At 42.1% G+C, this 22,702-nt stretch overlaps 1 protein-coding gene across 3 annotated transcripts in view; it reads right to left on the reverse strand.

Moving 5' to 3' along the window:
- The window catches only part of LOC147024758 (glutamate receptor 4-like), a 584,244-nt gene that overhangs the window by 347,522 nt on the left and 214,020 nt on the right, over positions 1-22,702 (reverse strand). For all 3 annotated transcript variants that reach the window (XR_015059188.1, XM_085885009.1, XM_085885010.1), the window contains exons 7-10: positions 19,550-19,717; positions 19,137-19,241; positions 17,776-17,886; positions 8,476-8,682 (exon numbers count right to left, since the gene is read on the reverse strand). Coding sequence is in view for 2 of the 3 variants with exons in the window: in XM_085885009.1 (XP_085741135.1) it covers positions 8,476-8,682; positions 17,776-17,886; positions 19,137-19,241; positions 19,550-19,717 (591 nt within the window). In the remaining variant the exon portion in view is untranslated. The remainder of the gene's footprint in view (positions 1-8,475; positions 8,683-17,775; positions 17,887-19,136; positions 19,242-19,549; positions 19,718-22,702) is intronic.

Genomic DNA, 22,702 nt, shown 5'->3' on the forward strand with positions numbered 1-22,702 from the left:
TATATACAGGAAGTGACATAATCACTGGTCAAATCATTATGGGTAAAACCAAGATGGTTTCCAACATGATCACATGTGCTCTGAAACAGAGGTGTATCATTCAGTTTCTTGCAAAGGAAAACATCAAACCAACTGACATTAACAGGAGATTGTCTACACAATTTAATGATGCATGTCTTTTTCATAGTTGTCTGCTTAAATTGTGCAGGGAGTTCATATTGGTGAGAAATTTTGGACATTCTCACCGCAACCAACTGCTGTCACTCAAGCAGATAGTAAATGAATTGAACAGATAATTTTGGAGAATTGCCGGATAACTATACATGAAATTGCAGTAAAATTGGATGTCAGTGTTGGAAATGTAGAAACAATTTCCACTTGAAATTCAATAAGACCAACTTAAGGTCAGTACCAAAGGACCTCACATTTGATGAAAAGGCAACTCATGTGACCCTCGCATCAATAAATGCACAATACCTATTTACAGTGTCCCATGACTTGTTTTGCACTGAGGTGAGTCAAGCATATCCAGATGATGGCCTGCTATTCTGTCTCAGCCACCTAATTTTCTGCTCAATAATGCTCACCCTCACACAACATACGTGACAACTACTTCATTCACAGAGATGGGTTAGAAAGTTCTAAATAATCCCCCATACATTCCAGAATTGTTTCGTTGTGTTTTCAGATCTTTAGATCACTCAAAAAAACATTGATCTATGCGGCATTACATTTATGAATGATGAAGACGTCAAAGCACGTGTCGTGAAATGGCATCAAGGTGCCACCACATCAATGCGATGAGTGCATGTGTCAGGAGAATACCTTGTGAAATATGTGGTTTCATCAACTACCCTGTACTTTTTCATTTTCTACAAATCAAAGTCCATATCCACCATGAACTGCTATCATAAACCATAAATTGCAATGAACCAAAAACACTGCCTTGGGGTACACAAGCCTTTGGGAGAGGGGATGAGAAGATGCCATCAATAGCTACATGCTATTTGTGAGCATTTAATGAGTTCCCAAGCCAGGCATAAAAAGGGTCTTAAATGCCTAGTCTGCAGAGCAGATTGCCAAGCAGTGTCAAACACTCAGCACATGTTCACAAGTACTACTCTCATCTGTTTCTGGTGCAGAGCCTCCATTCATTGTTGAGCGATGACAAGTAACATATCCAGAGTTTAGTAACTATGACAAAATCCAAACTGATGATTGGTAATCATACCATTAGAAAGAGAAACACCTTCATATTAGAAAAATTATGGATTTAATTAGTTTGCTTATATATGGAGGCAGATTGATTAGTCGGTAGTTATGGTTTATTTTGGCACCCTTTTGTAGAGATGGAAAATGTTTGCTGCCTTCCAGAAAGGTGGGAGTAAGCCTATTGCAAAGGACATGTTGAAGAAAGCAAACAAAAGCTTTCATAGTTGTGTGCTTAAATTGTGCAGGGAGTTCATTCTTAGTCTTTTTTTTAAACACAAAATAATTGTTGTGAAAAGATGGGGGAAAGCACTAAAAATATCAAGTTGTAGCACTAAAAATAAAGAAGGGACAGGAAAGATGGGTTGGCAACCTGCTTTAGAAAAAAGGACATTCTTAAGAATCTGTCTCATTACAAGCACAATCCACATTGGTAAAGTTGGGGGTGGGAAAGAGGGTTGAGGTTGAACACACAACAATGACAGATTTTATCAGACACTACCAGGACTCGGAGGAAAAATACAGATCGAATAGTTGAGCCTTAAGAAGGGATCGACATTGTGCTCAGTCTTGCTTGAAGATGGACAAAAACTTGTTGTGAGCCTTGTGCACTCACATCAGATTACTGTCAATTTGATCTACTTTCCAAGTTAAGAAGGAAAGCTGCTTGATGGCGACTGCCTCTGAATAACCCATCTCTGTGTGCCATGGACAATAAGATGTCATACATCAGACCTAGCCGACCTGTTAATGAAATATATGGGGTAAAATCTTTCCCCGGCCGACCTTAGAATAGGGTGAAAATAAGAGGGGCAAAAAAGCAAGTTGAGATGAAATGTGCAAGGCAGGTCTTTAAAAAGTGTTTGTGTGTGTGTGTATATATATATATATATATATATATATATATATATATATATATATATATATATATATATATATATATATATATATATATATATATATACATATATATATATATATATATATACATATATATATATATATACATATATATATATATATACATATATATATATATATATATATATATATATATATATATATATATATATATATATATATATATATACTACATGTTGGGTTTTCAATGAAAGGGGATCAAGTTCTGCAACACAACATGGGCAAGGTGGAAAAAAAAGAGGAACGTAGATATGGAGATAACATGGACATGATGGGAGAAATGACCGTAAAGGTCCCCTGACACGCAAAAGTACTGAAATTTCATTTATATATGTCCTATAGGAGTTTTTCATCATGATTTCAGATTTGACAATGTTTTTTCACAATACTCATTCTGTAAAATGTAAAATTAAAAAAACAAACCTCTTTGGGAACGCCCCTAAAAATTCGCCTGAAAGGGGTGTAACCCACATGACGTCAACTACAGGATTACAAAGGCTGCTCGTAAATTACTCGGGTTGGTGGTCTACGTGATTCTATTGGCTTTCTGTGTGTTTCCACATTTGATTGGTCGACTGAATCGCTTTGTTCATTTCTGCTATAAAAAAAAATCGAATATTTGGTTTTGAATAATGGATGGCATGGGCTTTCATTTGTCTGGTAACGACAGGGAGTGTGAGAGAAATGAAGGATTTTAGTCTGAATCACATGGAGAATTATCGGATAATGTAGTCGCAGGAGGTGAAGTTCAGGCAGCTGGAAATGAAATACGGCCTCATCAGTTCGAGCCCGAAGCAGGACAAGCAGAGGAAAATGGCGATGAAATTCCCGGCGTTCATTATGATCGGGAGGACATCGAAGGAAGACTTGGCAATAACAACTGGTTACACTAAATCCTATTTGTAATTGAATAATGTAAATTCGACTTGCATACTGCTCGATATCAGAAATATTTTAGTGAGGTGACATGACCAGCGCAGCACAGCGGACATGTTGCACCGCGGCGAATAAATCGCAAACAAGGCCGGCGCATGTCATCGGCCGTATCTCTCCGCACATAAAACGAAGCAATCTCGCTGTCCGGATACGATGAAAACTTGTGTGCAGAACACACCTTGTGACACAATTGTCTCAAGTGGTCTGATAAATCTGACGTTCTGTTGCATTTTTATTTATTTAATTCCTACTGTCGTCATGTCGCGCCAGTAGAAAACAATAAGCGTGGTGTTGGCTTAGTGTTGGGGGTGGCGGCTTGGGATCCTAGGGTCCTGAGTTCAAGCCTCGTTGGCCGCTGAATTAAAATACACCAGGAGGTTGACTCAGCCTGTCATCCTTCCGAGGTCGGCAAAATGAGCACTAGTGTACTGGTAAGGGGGACACTGCATCAGCGGCATAGCCGCGTCCCAACCAATGATGCAACCAGCAGCCACAGGCTGCACTGAATAGAGAGAGAGTAGAAAACAATGAAGAAAAGAGAATAATAAAAGAAAGCTACAGCACGTCAGATTTATCGGCCTAGTCGGACGGACGACGGATTTATCGGCCTAGTCCCGAGGTCGGCAACCTGCGGCCCGTGAGCTACTCCCGTGCGGCCCGCGGCGCCTTGTCCGGATTTCCATTAGGTGCGGCCCGCGAAACATTTTTCTGAACCGACGGCAAATTTAACAAATGTGGACATATGATTCTTCCACATATATCACAGTCTCTGTACGTCACAATAAATTATTTTCGCTTCCAGTCCACTTAACTTGGTCTTAAATATTTTTTCGTTGTTTCAGATGGCTGAAGGTACCCTCACTATGAAGAAGAGGAAGCTGTTAGACGAGAACCGCTCCTTCAAAAAGGAATGGGAAGCGTTCTTCTTCGTCGAGCGCAAGGGAAAGGCTTTGTGTATCATCTGCCATGAGACCGTCGCCGTCATGAAGGTGTGCAACGTGAAGCGTCACTTCACTTCGGTGCATCCCAAGCAAGCTACGTTGCCTGACGACAAGAAGAAGGCAGAGTTCGGGCGTCTGAGTGCCCAGCTGGAGAAGCAGAGTGCCTTCATTAAGAGGAGCGTCTCTTCGACGCAAGCGGTTGCTCAAAGCAACACTCGGGCCAGCTACCGAGTTGCACACCTTGTGGCCACCAACCTCAAACCGTTTACCGAAGGTGAATTCCTCAAGGAGTGCATAATGGCCGTGGTTGAGGACGTGTGTCCTGACAAGTCAAGAGAGTTTGCGGCCATCAGCCTGTCTGCCAGGAGCTTGACCCGCCGCATCGAGAAGATAGCCGCCGATGTCCGGGGCACCCTGAAGGACATGTGTCAGTCCACTCGCTTCTTCTCCATCGCCTTGGATGAGTTGACTGACATCAAGGACACGGCTCAGCTTGCCATCTTCTTCCGCGGTGGCAGGGACGACTTAGTCATCTTTGAGGAGTTCATCCGACTCATCCCACTCAGCGGTACCACCACTGGTGCCGACGTGTGCAAGGCAGTCACAGACTGGCTGAAGGAGGCCGACCTCGACCTCTCTCGCATGTGCGGCATCACGACCGACGGAGCGCCCGCCATGGTCGGGGACAAAAAAGGCTTTGCGGCACTTCTTGTGAAGTACCTGCGCAGCCTTGGACACCAGCAGGATGTGAAGCGCTTTCACTGTCTGGTGCACCAGGAGGCTCTGTGCGCCAAGTCTGTGACCATTACGGAGGTCATGACTGTCGTCGTCAGGGCGGTGAACTTTGTTTGCGTCCATGCTCTCAACCACAGACAGTTCCGCGATCTCCTGGCTTACGCCGAGGCAGAGTTCGGCGACCTGATCTACTTCTGCAAGGTCCGTTGGCTCAGCCGAGGAAAGATGTTGGAGAGAGTCTTCAGCCTGAGGGATGAGCTGGCGTCTTTCCTGCGGGAATAGGGCAATCCTGTTCTTCAGTTCGAGGATCCCGCATGGGTGTGTGACCTCGGGTTCCTGGTGGACATTACTAGACATCTAAACGAGCTGAACATCCATCTGCAGGGTAAAGATGTCTTGGTACCTGACCTCCTCGCCTCCGTGAAGGCATTCGAATGCAAACTTCGCCTGTGCGAGCATTATCTCAACTACAACAAATTCACTCACTTCGCCCGATTGGCTGAGCTGCGCCCGACCCCTGCTGCCTGCCGTCGCTACGCCGCTGCCCTGTCTGAGCTGCGAGGCGAGTTCGAGAGACGTTTCAAAGATGTGCGCGCCTGTGAGAAAGAGTTCAAGCTATTCTCCGCTCCCTTTGATGTGGATTCTGTGGATGTGGCTGACGACCTTCAGCTGGAGCTCATTGAGTGCTCAGAGAGCCACCGCGCAAAGTTTGCTCTTTTGTCGCAAATGAAGTTCTGGCACTCGCTCTCAGCCTCCCGTGCTTTCCTGGCTCTTGTTAGGGAGGCCCTACGCTTAGCTTCATTGTTCTGGTCCACATACTCTTGCGAGCAGCTGTTCAGTCGCATGAAGCTGACGAAGAACAAGACGAGAGCACATCTTACAGACGCTCATCTTCAAGACGTCCTCCTCCTGGCCTCCTCCTCGATCAAGCCGGACATTGACTCTCTGTCTGCATCAAAGAATCACCAGCCTTCACATTAATTGTTTCACATTGTGATTACTGCAAGTCTTAAGGTTCAATTTACAATTACATTTATTATCATTGATTTTAGGTGTGTTTGTTATTTTTTCGGGTTGGGAGGGGGGGTGCGGCCCGCGAGGTGGCCCAAACGTGGCCCGCGGCCTGGTTTAGGTTGCCGACGCTTGGCCTAGTTGGACGGATGACGGATTTATCGGCCGAGTCGGATGGACGACGGATTTATCGGACTAGTCTAGACCAGTGTTTCTCAACCGGGGTTCCCCAGAACAATAGGGTTCCGCAAGAGGTCGCTAGGGGTTCCGCGAGAAACAGTAATAAATAGGCTAATGTATTTTTGAGTCGTTTTTGTTTGATTTAATATTCGTAATTTTACTATACACGTACGGCATATTGTTGGAAACTCCTTGGTTATTATAATAGAGGCTTCAACCTCTTGTATTATTTACAGTTATAACAACCATAGGGAATGTATTTAACGATGTCTATATGGCGCCAGTGTGAAACCGCCCTCACTGGTTTGTGGACGTCCTGTACGTGGTGGATTCGTGTATCATTGAATGACTGACTCAAGTACGGGACGCATGCATGGTGTCCATCTATCTTCCCTGTGCTTCCTAGTGCGAAGTCTGTCTGTCTGTCTGTCTGTCTGTCTGTCTGTCTCTCTCTCTCTCTCTCTCTCTCTCTCTCTCTCTCTCTCTCTCTCTCTCTCTCTCTCTCTCTCTCTCTCTCTCTCTCTCTCTCTCTCTCTCTCTCTCTCTCTTGCTTCAGCTTTATTTGTTTTGTTGATCAAGTTACATGAGGTGTGTTTTTGAATTGTCAAACAAACTCGGGGTTGACACTTTCCAAAATGACGTTTTCAAACAAAACAAAACAAAAAAAACATTTTTGTGAATTAAAACCTCGGTGTGAGGTCTCATAAACGAGCAGTGTTTTTTTTCATTACCAATAAATTTGACAAAAGGGGGTCATTTTTTCCTTAAACCAGGTATCCGAAAAAAAATATATTATATTTACCACGTGAGATACGATAAAAATATAAAAGAGCTAGATATTAATAATGGTATATAATAATTTTTTATGCAGGGGTTCCCTGAGACATGAAAACTATTTCAATGATTCCACAAGGGTAAAAAGGTTGAGAGACGCTGGTCTAGACTCTAGATCTAGAGATCTCGAGTCAATCCACTCTGTGTGAGTTTCTGAATGTGACGTCAACGCTGCGATTCACTGAAGTCAACGTTTTTTAGGGGCGGGGCATAGCAAGTTGTGAAAGGCACCAGAAATGATCGAAATATTGCTCTAATTATCCCATTTTTGATTTAAAAAAAAAAAAAACATGGGTGATTTCTTCACTCGGAAGGTCAAGTTAATGTATAAATAACCAGAAAGTTTTGCATGTCGGGGACCTTTAAGCTGTGTCTCAATGAACTTACAATACGTTGAAAATTTATTCAGAGAAAAAATGAAAGCTTAAAGCAACAAAAGACTTCAAACAAAGGGGGAAAAATGCTTCGACAATGTTAACCTCTTTACAGTGTCCCAGTTTCAAATGCTTTGAACTTGATAGTTTTAGCACTATGATTACGAGACTGGCATCATTAGAAAAGCGTGAATCAAGAAGGTTTAATTATATGCTTTCCTTTTCTACAAGTTGATTGATTGATGAAAAACTCAGCTAAGTGAAGAACGAAGTCTTCACATTGGAAGACGATAATAAAGACTAAAAATAATGTTACAAGTATTTGTGCAACTCAATTATGTCACGTTTTATAAGACACCGAATTCGGGAATTTTCTGAAATGTATTCATGCGATTTGTTGGGCCACTTAAATAAATAACATATATTAAGCAAAGGTTTTATCAAGAATGATTACAAGTATAGATAAAGAACTAGTCTAAGTGTCAATCCGCACTTGTGGAGAGATAGAACAATGGATGGAATCAACAGAACAGAACGTTTCAGGCGTTATCCCGCTTTTGTTCTGACAAAGGCTAACGCCTGAAATGTCAGCTTCCCCTTGCTCCTGAGGTTAGCGTACATCACTCAACATCCTGTTGATTTCATCCATAGTTCCCCATGAAGTGCAGTACTTGGTTCAAATCTGCTTGGTTATGAAAGCTAATCCAACAATTTTAACTATTTTCTTTTCTGAGAATTCTTCCAAAACCAAATGTGATCACTGAGAAAATGTTCAGTACAAAGAGAGTAGCTAAAGTATGTTACAGAAGAAAGTGGAATTTCAATGAGGGTAGCACAGAGACTATACAGAGTTTAGATATAAAGTGAGTGGATTCATAGAGATCAAACCCAAAAATAACCAATTTGTGAGCCTGAAATCTATTCTTTCTTTGAGACCATAAGGAATGACATCATATTTGCATATTGCGAACAGAACAGAGGAATGACATTATATTGCCATAAGCATAAAAAGGAGACCAGTGGAAGATATATAAATAAATGACAATTAAATAAAAATTGAGAAATAACCATGAAGTTAAGAGATGAGAAAAACAACATTATAAATTCCATTTCTCACTTGAAAAGTGAACTCGATCTAAAAGTTTGTCTCTCGACATTAAACAACTGCAGTGGCATATTTTCGTGCTTTCCTACATTTATATTTGTTTGGTTTGTGGAATGCAATGCATCTCCTGAGATTCTCTCAATTGCTATATAGTATATCTACTACCAACCTCAGCATGTACTGCCCAAATCATTCACTCAAAACCAGAACAAAACAAATCAGGTCTTACCCCGTACACCATTTCTCCAACCATCCCATTCCAGATGTTTGTCTCTGGATCCCGTGCACCATATTTTCCATCAGGGACAATGGTGAGTTTATAGTTGATGCCAACGTGCTGAGCGATCTGTTCTGCCAGGTCCACGCAGTATCCCTCATACCGGTCATTTCCAGTGAACATCTCAGAGTTCTTCTTTAGCATCACGTATGGAGCTTCCTGCCAGAAAAATATCCCCCTTTTCATGAAGTCTCAAAACTTATATGTCATACCTTGCAAGTCATGCTGTCTGTGTAGCTATTTTACTCACTCACTCAGACAGTCTTCCCACACACCTCTATAAGAGATAAATATTTCTATGACCTCATTATATTTAAGGCTGAGAATCGATTGCTGGACACATCACTACTTTATTGCAGGGTGCTCCATAAGCAGTTCTCAATAAGGGGGAGGAATTTTGAATTTGGCCACAATACCGATTAGACGTGGGCAAAATAATCAATTACCCGGTTAAAATTGATTCCCTCCATGGGAACCAGGAATCAAACCCGAAATTATACAGATCCGGGTACCCGCCTGTAACGGTTCCCAGTCTCCGGAGTCGATTCCGAACCACCGTCCGGACATGTGCGGAGGTAACCACCGTCCGGACATGTGCGGAGGTAACCACCGTCCGGACACGTGCGGAGGTAACCACCGTCCGGACACGTGCGGAGGTAACCACCGTCCGGACACGTGCGGAGGTAGCCACCGTCCGGACACGTGCGGAGGTAACCACCGTCCGGACACTTGCAGAGGTAACCGTCTGGACACTTGCGGAGGTAACCACCGTCCCGACACTTGCGGAGGTAACCACCGTCCGGACACTTGCGGAGGTAACCACCGTCCGGACACTTGCGGAGGTAACCACCATCCGGACACGTGCGGAGGTAACCACCGTCGGGATACGTGCGGAGGTAACCCCCGTCTGAATAGGTGCGGAGGTAACCACCGTCCGGGTACGTGCGGAGGTAACCACTGTCTGGATATGTGCAGCGATAACCATCCGGAAATGTGCGGAGATAACCACCGTCCGGGCATTACCACCATCCAGATACGTCAAGGGAAGGCAGTGTGAAGGAAGGGCAAGGGAAGGCAGTGTGAGGGAAGGGCAAGGGAAGGCAGTATGAGGGGAAGGCAAGGTAAGGCAGTGTGAAGGGAGGGCAAGGGAAGGCAACGTGAGGGGAAGGCAAGGGAAGGCAGCATGAGGGGAGGGCAAGGGAAGACAGTGTAATGGGAGGGTCCATCCAGACATGACCACCATCCGGACATGTGGAGATAACCACCATCCCGGCATAACTATCGTCCAGAATATGTTCGGAGACAGAGAGAGAGAGAGGGAGAGAGACACGTGTGGGAGGATGCTGCACTGTATTAAGAGGGGGTGGAGCGAGGATAGGACATAGAGAGAGAGAGAGAGGGGTGGGAAAAGTAGGGGTGGAGGTGTTCGTAGAGAGAATCTCTTGCTTTATGAACAAAACACACACACACACACACACACACACACACACACACACACACACACACACACACACACACACACACACACACACACACACACACACACACAATCGTCATGTGATGGGTGGAAAAAAAATTTGGCTCTGTAATTAATAAAACACGTTAATATGGCGAACGGCTTGGAAATCGGGTGTTATCAAATATATTTTTCTTTGAAACTCAAAAAAGAGAAATCATATAACCTTTGTAAACCACACCTGAGTCATATAAAATAACCAATTGCTTTAGAAACAGTGACAAGGACAAAGGAAAATGTGATTGCTCATACGCTGCTGAGGTTTAAAGTTAAAGCCTCCACCATCCAACATCATAAGATACGGGATGAAACTTTGCCACCATGGCACCCGTAACCAAGCAAGCAGGCATGCACACACCTAGTCCATGAGCCGAGATGGAAATTGCTACCATCTTGAGGGACCAGAAAAAAAGTGATATGACTGATTGAAGACACAAATGTAGATAACAAAACAGCATGATGGACCTTTCAGTCGAGTAGCTCAAGTTAATTATCTCCAATTTTCTGTTTTAGACCATTAATCGCTCGGACGGCGCTTTTGCGGACAATATTTAAGGGTGTGTGGTCAGTTTGTGACACGTATCCTTATTCTTCCACATCATATAGCGTATTCCCACATACCATTGGAAAGCGGACTTAATTTCCTATCCATTGGTATATAATATGTGACTATAGGTTAAATGATAAGCATTTTATAGGCTATAACATGCTTCGCTAAATAATCGCGCAAGGCAAATTTGAGAGCAAAACGGTCATTAAAAGTATACTTGCTCATAAATCATAACATTCTAGGACGTGGATATAGCCAATGTTATTTCTTCTATATAGAGTGATATCTTAATATTATTTCAGGATGTCTGGCAACTTTCTGTGATAATTATTGGACAAGTTATAGCGTTTTTCATGTTAAAACCCCTTCATGAATATAGAAGTACCTGTCTTAAACAAATGAGGCTGATGATAGATGATAGCTGCAGCAAAAGAATGGTTCACACAGATTTGTCAGCTTGAAGAATGCGCAAGAATGAAACTGATGTTGACAGTTTGGTTTATCTAATGGAAGACACCTGGACAAACCCATCAGTCAAAATCATTCAGAGCTGATAAGCATCTCAACTGGTGCTAGTGTGTCCCCAGAAGTTGCCAATGATCTTTTGACTGCTCACAAGAAAGGGGATGCAGCATATACAGATTATCAAATGCAGCGTATTGAAGGACGAGAAAAAACATTCTTTGACAGATTGCCAAAGATGCAGTTGAAGACATTTGATAATGCCCACAAAAGGATCAGCAGAAAACTACCTAACAAGGAGCAAGTCCTCAAAAGTGACAATAAACTGTTTGGACAGATGATACTCGTAGCTTCCAGCAGAAAGTTGAACATGAATGATGTACTGAAACACCCCCTTGGCCCCCTTCCCTCGTCCTTGGCCAACTTGGTACTATGAAGAAAACCAACAAAGCAGCCCTGGCCAGAAAGCTTGAAAGTAAGGTCTCTGCTGCGGAAAACGTCCAACACCCCTCAGCTTGTATCATTGATGGCATGAGTATTGTACAGAAGCTGAAAGGGGAGAATCTCACTTTTGATGAAGTGACTGATATGTTTCTTTCAGCTGTGCTGAATACATCAGCAAGTAGCAACAGGGTTGTCATATTCGACGTCTACAAACATATCTATAAAAGATACAGAAAGGGCCCTGAGGTCGACTGATGGAGGTATCCGCTTCACAAACATAGCACCCGGTCACCGAACACACCAATGAAGGCGTCTTCTGTCTTGTGACATCAGCAAGACGAAGCTGATCAAATTCGTCACAGAGCAATGGGGAACAGAGCCCTACAGAATAAGACTTAAAGACAAGATCCTTTATGTCACATGTGAGGATATCTGCACCAAGATCACCCGTGAGGCTGTAGTTGAAGTTGACGAGCTCCGTTCATCTCACGAGGAAGCAGACACACGCTTGCTACCACACTGTAAGCATGCATCGCCAAGTTTCCATTCTGTGATAGTAGCTTCAGAAGACACAGACGTCATGATGCTATGTCTGGCTTTTCATGATGACATAGACTGTAATCTGTTCATCCGATGTGGTTCATCAACCAGCAGCAGACTTGTTGACATAAAAAAAGTTGCTAGTGCTCTCGGCAGAATCATCTGTAAAACTTTATTGGGATTGCATTCCTACACAGGCTGCGACACAGGAAGCGCTTTCAGTGGCCGTGGAAAGGTGACAGGACTCAAGCTCCTCATCAACAATCCAAGGTTTCAGACAGCTTTCAGTGACTTAGGGAAAGACTGGACACTACAGGATGATCTCTTCCATGTGCTTAAGGAATTCACTTGCAAGCTGTACATGTCTCAAACTGAAATCACAGAAGTTAACGAGATGCGGTTTCAGTTGTTCCGTGCTAAGAATGGTGATATCCAGTCAGGACAACTCCCTCCTTGTCAGGATTGTTTGAAGCTTCATGCTACCAGAGCATGTTACCAAGCAGCCATTTGGCACTACAGTCTTGAAGTAACTCCACGTGTACCCAGTCCACTTGACTGTAATGGTTGGGTATTGGATGACGATGGTAGACTTGCCATTGAGTGGATGTCTGGTGCCCCAGCTCCTGATGTTGTTCTGGAATTTTTATCCTGCAAGTGAAAACGGGTGTGTAGGCTGCCATGATGCACATACATGGTCAATGGCCTAAGCTGCACAGCTGCTTGTGTTCTCCAGGAGTGTGCGAACATGAAGGTCCAAGATGAACAGTCGGATGGCAGCGTGGATCATGAGGACGATGACGACAGTGACATTGACAATTGATACTCCATAATGCATATCTCTCAAATTATTTGTCATTGCCTGTTTCTGTTTAATGATTATGTCGAAAAGCTATTTTCTTTATTCAACACTGTGGGATTAAAGATAACTCTGTGGCACATTCTGTTCAAAATTGTTCAAGAACTTCACAACATATATGTTTTCTTATACTATTGAATTGAACATGTAGCATCTTTGAAACTATTTCAGATTAATAAAATAAAACTTAGTAGCCTTTTAATTTTGCAGTTTGGAAGTAAAATGCATGATTTGTGATATGGATGTGATTTAAATTTCCTTTCAAATAAAGTGCATTACATTTGAGCAATGACGCCACCAAATCATAAACGTGGTAAAATTAACGTATTTTGTGGATATTTTGTGGATATACCCCTGCTGCACACAAAGCTGTCTAAAATGCTTGAGCTACTCTACTCGGATGTCCAGCATGCATTTTTGTGTTCCAGATACATCAACCTAACAGAAAATCACAACAAACCTTGGTCCCTCAAGATGGTACCAATTGGCCAGAAATGGCCCTCCAGCTCATGGACTAACCCTGCGGAGAGTCCCTTCACAGATACAAATCTACCCATATGCACCACGTCCGTGTTTGCTGGAAACGTACCTCTACCTTGTAAAAACTGCCAACTGTACATCCCTATCGGGACACGACCTCAACTGCTATCGACTGTAGGGCACTTGGCAAATCGCTTAAGCACTCAAGCAAGCAGTCCAATGAAATGGTGATACGGAACGGTTGGCTTGGCAAGCGATAGCAAGCTGATTGGTCAAGATGAGGGAGCACGAAGCACTCGCTCAGGATAAGGGAGCGGGAAGCACTCGCTCAGGATGAGGGAGCGGGAAGCACAAACCTGCAAAAAAAAAACTAAACACCGCTGATTTCTTAACATTTTCAGATTTCACTCCAGCTTTCAAGTAATTTAGTCCACATCATCTGATCTTTCAAACTCAAATTATATTTCGATTATATACTTTAATCAGTCGATGAGAATAGATTGTGGAAAATCGCATCGTATAATGCAAGAAATGCCAACTTCTGAATTTGAGAACGATGTGCCATGTGACACGTGCACAGACGAGCTGGCTACGTGTCGGATTTTCTGCTATGTTTATTTCATGGGCAATTAAACTTTTCGATGTCTCCACAGCTGTGCTACGTTGAAGAGCAACTCTTTTGTGGATAAACTATAAAAGTCATTATTTAAACGAGTTCATTTAATATATTTAACTGCTGCGGGCACGGTGAATACTGGCTTTAAAGTTAATAGGATCCCATCGCCATATGGTGTGCAGCCACAACCTGGCCAGTCTTTCGTGATCAACCTTTCAATTTGAGTGCTTAAGCCACTTGCAGAGTGACCATTAGTCGACAGCGGAACCGCACCATGTCATTCTGAGCGAATCGTTCACTCACTGCAGACGCTTTTGCCATGCCAAGTCATTCAGAACGAGTGCTTCGTGCTCCATCATCCTGAGCGAGTGCTTCGTGCTCCACCATCCTGAGCGAGTGCTTCGTGCTCCACCTTCCTGAGCGAGTGCTTCGTGCTCCCTCATCCTGAGCGAGTACTTCGTGCTCCCTCATCCTGAGCGAGTGCTTCATGCTCCCTCATCCTGAGCGAGTGCTTCGTGCTCCCTCATCCTGAGCGAGTGCTTCGTGCTCCCTCATCCTGAGCGAGTGCTTCGTGCTCCCTCATCCTGAGCGAGTGCTTCGTACTCCCTCATCCTGAGCGAGCGCTTCGTGATCCATTATCATGAGCGAGTGCTTCATGATCCGTCATCCTGAGCAAGTGCTTCATGATCCGTCATCCTGAGCGAGTGCTTCGAGCTTCGTCATCCTGAGCGAGTGCTTCGAGCTCCATCATCCTTGACGAGTGCTTCGTGCTCCGTCATCCTGAGCGAGTGCTTCGTGCTCCGTCATCCTGAGCGAGCGCTTTGTGATCCATTATCCTGAGCGAGTGCTTCATGATCCGTTATCCTGAGCAAGTGCTTCATGATCCGTTATCCTGAGCGAGTGCTTCGTGCTCCGTCATCCTGAGCGAGTGCTTCGAGCTTCGTCATCCTGAGCGAGTGCTTTGTGCTCCGTCATCCTGAGCGAGTGCTTCGAGCTCCGTCATCCTGAGGGAGTGCTTCGTGCTCCGTCATCCTGAGTGAGTGCTTCGTGCTCCATCATACTGAGCGAGTGCTTCGTACTCCGTCATCCTGAGTGAGTGCTTCCTGCTCCATTCTGAGCGAGTGCTTCGTGCTCCGTCATCCTGAGCGAGTTGTTCATGCTCCGTCATTCTGAGCAAGTTGTGAAATAACACCCAATTTTCAAGTTTGCCAAGTCAACGTGTTTTCTAAATTACCGAGCTAAATTTTTTTTCCACCCGTCACACGCAGCTGTTTATATAATAAAGATTAATATTTGTGAACATATCCCTGAAATGTCTATATAAATGCAACATTGTTTTTCGGTGAAAGCTACTCAACATTTCTGGGTTGTATGCAGAACGTACTGTATTTGGTAATCACACTGACTCCATCCTGCTGATTCCAGAAAAAAATGCCGATATCGGCCAAGCACTTTTGTCTCCGGAACTTTGTCTCCGGACGCGTCCAGATAGGAGTCTGTCGCTGGACGGGAGTTTGTCTCTGGACATATCCAGATAGGAGTTCGTCTCCGAATTCTAGCTTTAATTTTTTTGGAGTTATGGAGGACACACACACACACACACACACACACACACACACACACACACACACACACACACACACACACACACACACACACACACACACACACACACACACTTATCAGTTTACATAAACCAAGCCACTGATTTTATTTACCCGTGAACATAAATTATATGCTTAAATTATTTCTCTTTATTCCCTCCACCACTGAAGATGGATGAACGTTATGTTTTTCACCCCTGCTTGTCTGTGTGCGGTGGTTGTCTCAAAAAATTATAGACGGATTTGGATGAAACTAGTCGAGCAAGTTGGGTGTGTGACAAGGACGAATAGATAAGATTTTGGTGAAGAATCGAAATCGATTCCTTTTGGAACCGAGACAGGAGTTCAGAATCGGAATCGATTCCTTTTGGAATCGAGACAGCAGTTCAGAATCGGAATCGATTTTCAAATTTTAAGAACTGCCCAAGCCTAATACTTTTACATAATGACTACCTCTTTTCAAACACACCATGGGAATTTAACATTCAAAAGCAATTGCTAGCAGATATGAAGCCGGCTTAAAAGCTCCTCGATAAGGACAGCACACTTTATGATGCAATGCCATGTTTGCATTACACCAAGACAACAACTTATGGGCAGATCATATCCTTGGCAGGGATAGAACCAGCTCAAAGGAGAGAATTGCCTCGTTTGCACAGTGAAGTATTCCAACTCCTTGGGTCATAATATAAGCATTGTGCCATTTCCATTTCCAAATGAGCTTTGGGCAACATGATTATGTAGCTGTTTATATAAATGACAGACAAATGCATATCATTTGATCCACTCCAAAAATGGAAGATGATATGCTTGCAGTGTTCCTGCATTGCTTTCTGCATGAAAGATGGCTTTAATCAAGCAACTCTGAGAAATACGCAAATAGATGCATTTTAAAAGCAGAGGGAAAGGTTTTTTAGGCTCAACAGGCACATACAAGCCAGAATGGCAGTTAACGGCCTCTTTCAATGCAGTTGCTACATTTGGTGATATGGCACACCCTGCATGACATCAGTCAATGTTCATCCATATTGCATAACTAGGTGATTCCAGTTCAGTCTTTGTTTTCTTATACCCAAAGCATCAGCAACACTTCAAGCTCAAGAATGCTAACATGTGGGCTTTGTCGCATCCACCATTTATTGGTGTCACCAGGGGCTGGAAGCTTGATGACAGAGGACTGGGAACAACAAACTGTCTGCCTTGGGACAAGGGGACTATGCTTTGGCACAAAGGTTCATGCCAGGGAGAGTCTGCCACCGCTTTCCTTATGGAAGAGAGGCTTTCGGCAGAGAAGGGGATGCTTAAACTGTTCCAGCAAATGAAAAGTTTGGTTGCGAATGATACACATGATACCTTTGAGCTGTCCTGTCAGTCGAACTGCTAATGAAAAGGATTTTTTTCACTTCTCTATTTATTATTTAACTGAAAAAAAATCTCATACATTATTGTAATCTCCACAATATACAACTACTATTACTACCAATCCACATGCACAACTGAGGGGTGTATTGACCAAGCTCCCTCAATAAATAAAATTGCATTATCGTTTGGCAGAGTGGTGCAGAACTAGTGCATTTGCCTTTGAGCTGCACAGCCTCGGTTCAATTCCCGACCCAACTATAAAGTTCACAATGTCAAATTGGTCTAATGTCGAGTCAGATTTGTGCTTTGTAGATGGGGGTGTTACATCACAAAATGTGCAATCCCTCAAATAGATGCTAAGCTAGGTCTGCTAGCATTGCTTGGTGGACATTAAGGATTCGACAGTGTCTCTCACAGAGAGTAAGCAAGCTTCAGCTGGACTGAATAAAAATTTCAGTCTTGCATCAGGCCTGACCACCCGATTCGTGAAAGATGAGGTAAAAACGTTTCCCAGCTGAGCCCACAAGATGGGAATTATTAAGGATCTTAGTAGTAGTAGTAGTATCAGCAGTAGTAGTAGTAGTAGTAGTAGTATGTTACATCTTTAATCAGTAAATTATGTTTTCTAAAGTCATTTTATATTCTTCATAATGAGAGGCAAAGAGTGAGAATGGGAAATATTTCATGCAAGATGGAATCTAATACAGGCAGACAGCAATATAAGAGAGACAATGAGAGAGAGGTGACAGCAAGCTGCATGTGTCAAAGACTTCTGGGGAACACAACAGAAAACAAATGACATCATGTTAGTGTGATTATTACCAAGATGGTAGTGATATTTATTGTACGGTTATCAAGTGAAATCGAGTCATTATCTGATGCTGCTTTCTCAGAAATCAGTTGTAGTTTCTCATCGTCATTCCAGTAGCCAAACTGCAAAAAAAAACAAAACAAAAACCATCACATCAAACCAGAAAAGTGTCATCTTTGAGCAGTTTCTGGCTGCCCCTACTTTACCAATTTGCCAGCCAAGTGTTCTGGCTCTGTTAGTTACTGGCTGATTTGTTTTATCTATTGAGTTATGGCTGATTGATCATCAACATTGTGCATTTTCTGTCGAATTTTAACTCAGAGAGTACAGCTTAAATAAATATTTCTCAACGAAGAGGACTTATTTAACATTGAAAGACAAAATGTACGAGGGTCTTTTCCATCATGCTAATCATTTTGAGAATAATTTAACTCACAATGTCAAATGATGAAATGTGCAACAGGAATAGATATGAACAAGAAAAAATTGATTATAATCAAGGAAATGCAAACACAAGAAAAGGATACTGGACTCATCATGCTTGTTAATTTTCAAGCATTTATATTCATACATACTTGATCGTAACAATCTTTGGAGCTCGAAGAAGGCAGGAGACATTATGACGTTTTGGTTTGCATTGCAACTCAATAACGATCATCTCTTCTCTGGGTGTAACTACAGCGAAGCAGTAATTTTCAATTTGACGAGATACAAGTACACAATGGCCTACTCTTTTTTTAAAAAAGCACCAACTTTTAATATACATGCGAGCAGACTATCCTGCCCCTAGAAAATATTTCATCAGGTTTGGTGTATGATTTGATGGTAAATTAATGAGTATTTCATCAAATGCATTGTTATTTTGGTAAAGCTGCAAATGTGTTAAAGCAACTTTAAGAACCACTTCCTTGTAGTTATTTACTTTTTCATGAGTAACCCAACTATTCCGGCTAAGGTAAGAATGTCTGCAGGGGTTGACTATCCAATCTCACCAAACTCTTTCTTTTCTGTATTCACTCAGAGAACCCATGAAGCTGCCATTGTGAACTGAAAATTAACAATTGAAAGAATGATCTCACTGCTGAGTAACCTCATGACAGCTGTATTTGAGAAGAGGGTTAAATGTAGACCCCTTTGAAGGTATCCCCAAATTCCACCTGCTCTGAGCAAGATGGTCTATTAACAGTCAATTCATAGGCCAGGATATGTCAGGATATGAATCTGAGAAATATTAATCTCTGATCCAATGCCAAACCACCATGTTTGCAGATATAAAGACGAACAGACGACAGAACAAAAAAAAAACATAGGTGCACAAGACTTGAAATGCACATTATGCTGTCCATGGATGAGATAAGACTGGGTAACTCACTCTGCGCATGCCTGATGATTTGAGTTCTATCATGTCAATAGTGTAGTTTTTTCTCCTCCCACTGTCATCAAATTGGATGTTACCAGTTAACCCCTGGATATGAACCTGCAGGCACAAAGATTGTGAATGGATTATGAGAGAATGACTATTCATGAACAAGTTCTTAATTATAATGAAAGAGAATGCATTCAAAATATTATTTATGATTACACTTGAAATCTCCAGTCTGTGATTGTATTAATGGGATTTCTAAGTATTAATCGAGAAAATTGAACAAAAGCATGAATTAAATTTTGATGCTGAACCCATTTGAAAGCAGATTATATGCTTTTCACAAGAAATACGTAGTATGCACAGCAAAATGAATGAATGGCCGAATTAATATTTTTGCTGGATGAACAAGGGAAGAACACCTGTTTGAGAGCCCGGTTGATATCAATCCCTTGAGACCAGGGTACAGCTGGATTGGCAAGGCACTCTCCGGTGCTGCCCTTGCGTGAAGGGTCGATGTGTTGTGCACGAAGGTGAACAAATGCTTCCACCATGACACGCACCGAATCATAGGTCAAAGCAGAGGTGTACTGCACAAAACACATTTAATTTTTATGCATTTAATGAAACATGCAATCATAAATGGCATTAATCATTAACTCATTACCTCCACCACCAAAGGGGAAGGAGGTTATATTTTCACCAATCTCTGTCTGTTTGTCTGTCTGTGTGCAGGATATCTCAAAAAGTTGTAGACGGATATGAATTAAATTTGGTGGGCAGGTTGGGTGTGTGACAAGGACGAACTGATTAGATTTTGGTGAAGATACGGATCCGACTACTAGAATTTTTGAAGTGATTCTTCACCATTGAGATGCAGGGCCAAAAATAATATATAGCACGATATCTCAAAAAGTTGTGGACGGATTCGGACAAAACTTGGTGGACAGGTAAATCCACCAAGAAAAGATTTCTTTTTTTTTAAGTACCAAGTTTTAATATACACGAGACGACCCGTGAACCCGTTTGGTTCCCGTTGTGACAGCGGTTGACGAAAAAAAACATTTCAAGAATAAAAAAGATAGCTCCAGCAAACTATACCGCTAAGGTTGTTTGCATTGATCAAATACTCCCGAAGTGTACTTGACTAAATCGAGAATTGACTTTTTTAATAATTTTTTTTCATTGCCCGATTGGAATGAGATTTGATACTGCACACCCACAGGAAAATGGTGAGTAAGGCGGCCCTAAAAATTTTGCGCTATCGTGTACCATTTTGGCTGTATTTCGGGAACATACATACAAACTTACAAGATGAGAGTTTTAGTACTATATAAATGGATGCTAGCAGACGATCCCGATGTCCACAAAGTTGTGACTACTCATATAGAATGTCTAAATGATAATTATGTCTGTTTGCCTTCGGTAGTGGAGGTAAATATTGCCATATCTAATCTCGAATCTGGATTCAGATCTTCACCAAAACCGAATCAATTCGTCCTTGTCACACACCCAACCTGTCTATCAAGTTTCATCCGAATCTGTCCACAACTTTTTGAGATATCATGTAGTATATCAGTTACCCCTATCTCTAAATGGTGAAGAATCACTTAAAAAAAAAGAAACTCAAAGTGCACTTGGTAGAGCGCATACCTCTGCCACATAATGCCTGATCCACAAGTACATATCATTCCCAACACATTTTTGAAGTATCTTGCGAAACAGTACGATAATGTTTTTGGCCCTATCAATGGTAAAGAATCACTTTAAGAATTAAATAATTCTCATATCCAGATCCGGATTCGGATCTTCACCAAAATCGAACAACTTCATCCTTGACACACCCAACCTGTCCGAATCCGTCGACAACTTTTTGTGATATTGTGCAATATGTCGTTTTTAGCCCGATCTCTCAATGGTGCAGAATCACTATAAAAAAAAAATCTAGTGGGCGGAATCCAGATCCTGATCTTCACCAAATTCTAAGCAGTTTGTCCTTGTCGCACACCCAATCTGTCTACAAAATTTCATGTGGATCCGTCCACAACTTTTTGAGATATCCTGTTACATAAACAAACAGACAGAAAGGGGTGAAAACATAACCTCCTTCACCTTTGGTGGCAGAGGTAATAATCAAATCCAGATCCGGATTTGGATCTTAATCAAGATTGAATAAGTTTGTCCTTGTCATACACCCGATGTGTCCACCAAGTTTCGTCCGAATATGAACACAATTTTTAAAGATATTTTGCTAGAAATCTATTTTGGCCCGTCTCTCAATGGTGAAGAATCACTTGAAAAATTCTAGTAGCCAGATCCAGATCTGGGTCTTTACCAAAATCGAATCAGTTCATCCTTGCCACAGGTACACAACCTGCCCACCAAATTTCATCTGAATCTGTCTACAACTCTTTGAGATATCCTGCACACAAACAAACAAACAGGGTTGAAAGCATAACCTCCTTCCACCTTTGGTGGCAGAGATAATAATAATAACAACAATAATAATAATAATGAAAATTATTTTAACAAAATTATTAATTTGTCTTCTCCATATTCTCATAATAAAGCTTTGTTGAAAATTTGATGAAAAAAAGCTCAAATTGTAAAAAAAAATTATGGCCTGGACAGACACACAGAAGTGATTGCAAAACCCTATATTCTGCTGCGTGGGGGACGGGCTAAAAAGGAACTCATGTATCACCATTTAATTGCAAATGATAAAAGGGGCATCACATTTATTCAGGTGATATATTTGTTGTCATTTTGTATCTCAATGATTGGATAACCAAAATCGAATTGGTTCGTTTGTCACATACCGAACTCATCCACAAAACAGAATGTCTTAATGATAATTATGTCTGTTTGCCTTCGGTAGTGGAGGTAAATATTGCCATATCTAATCTCGGATCTGGATTCAGATTTTCACCAAAATCGAATCAATTCGTCCTTGTCGCACACCCAACCTGTCCGCCAAGTTCTATTTGAATCATTTAATAACTTCTTGAGATAGACTGCTATATGTCGTTTTAGCCCTATCACTCAATGGTGAAGAATCACTTTTAAAATTCCTGTATCCGGATCCAGATATTCACCAAAATCTAATAAATCCGTTATTAGCACACACCCAACATGTCGACCAAATTTTGTCCAAATACGTCCATAAACTTTTGAGATATACTGCTCACAGGCAAACAGGGGTGAAAACATAACCTCCATCCACCTTCGGTGGTGGAGGTAAATATTGTCATATTGGCAATATGGGCTTCATTCATTCAGAATCAGATCTCCCTTCCAGCAAGAAAAACATTATACAATTCAACATCAGAATAGGTTAATGGGTCAACATTGTGTGCCCATCTCCTTTGGTGCTGATGTGTGTGCTCCCTTCTGTGGTCTCGTAAACTTCATTACAATTTTTATTTTACCATCAGCAGTTTTCAACTTTCCCCGACTTGAATTAGATGGGTTTTAAGGCAAAATCTCTCTGTTTGCCTGGCAAATGTCACCATCATGATGCTACAAAGCTTTAGTTGTCATTGTTGTTTATGTTCCAAATGTATAGTTGTAGTCGT

Source organism: Eptatretus burgeri, chromosome 6 (assembly GCF_056783735.1).
Source record: "Eptatretus burgeri isolate ZD-2024b chromosome 6, Ebu_testis_v1, whole genome shotgun sequence".
NCBI classification, from domain to species: Eukaryota; Metazoa; Chordata; class Myxini; order Myxiniformes; family Myxinidae; genus Eptatretus; species Eptatretus burgeri.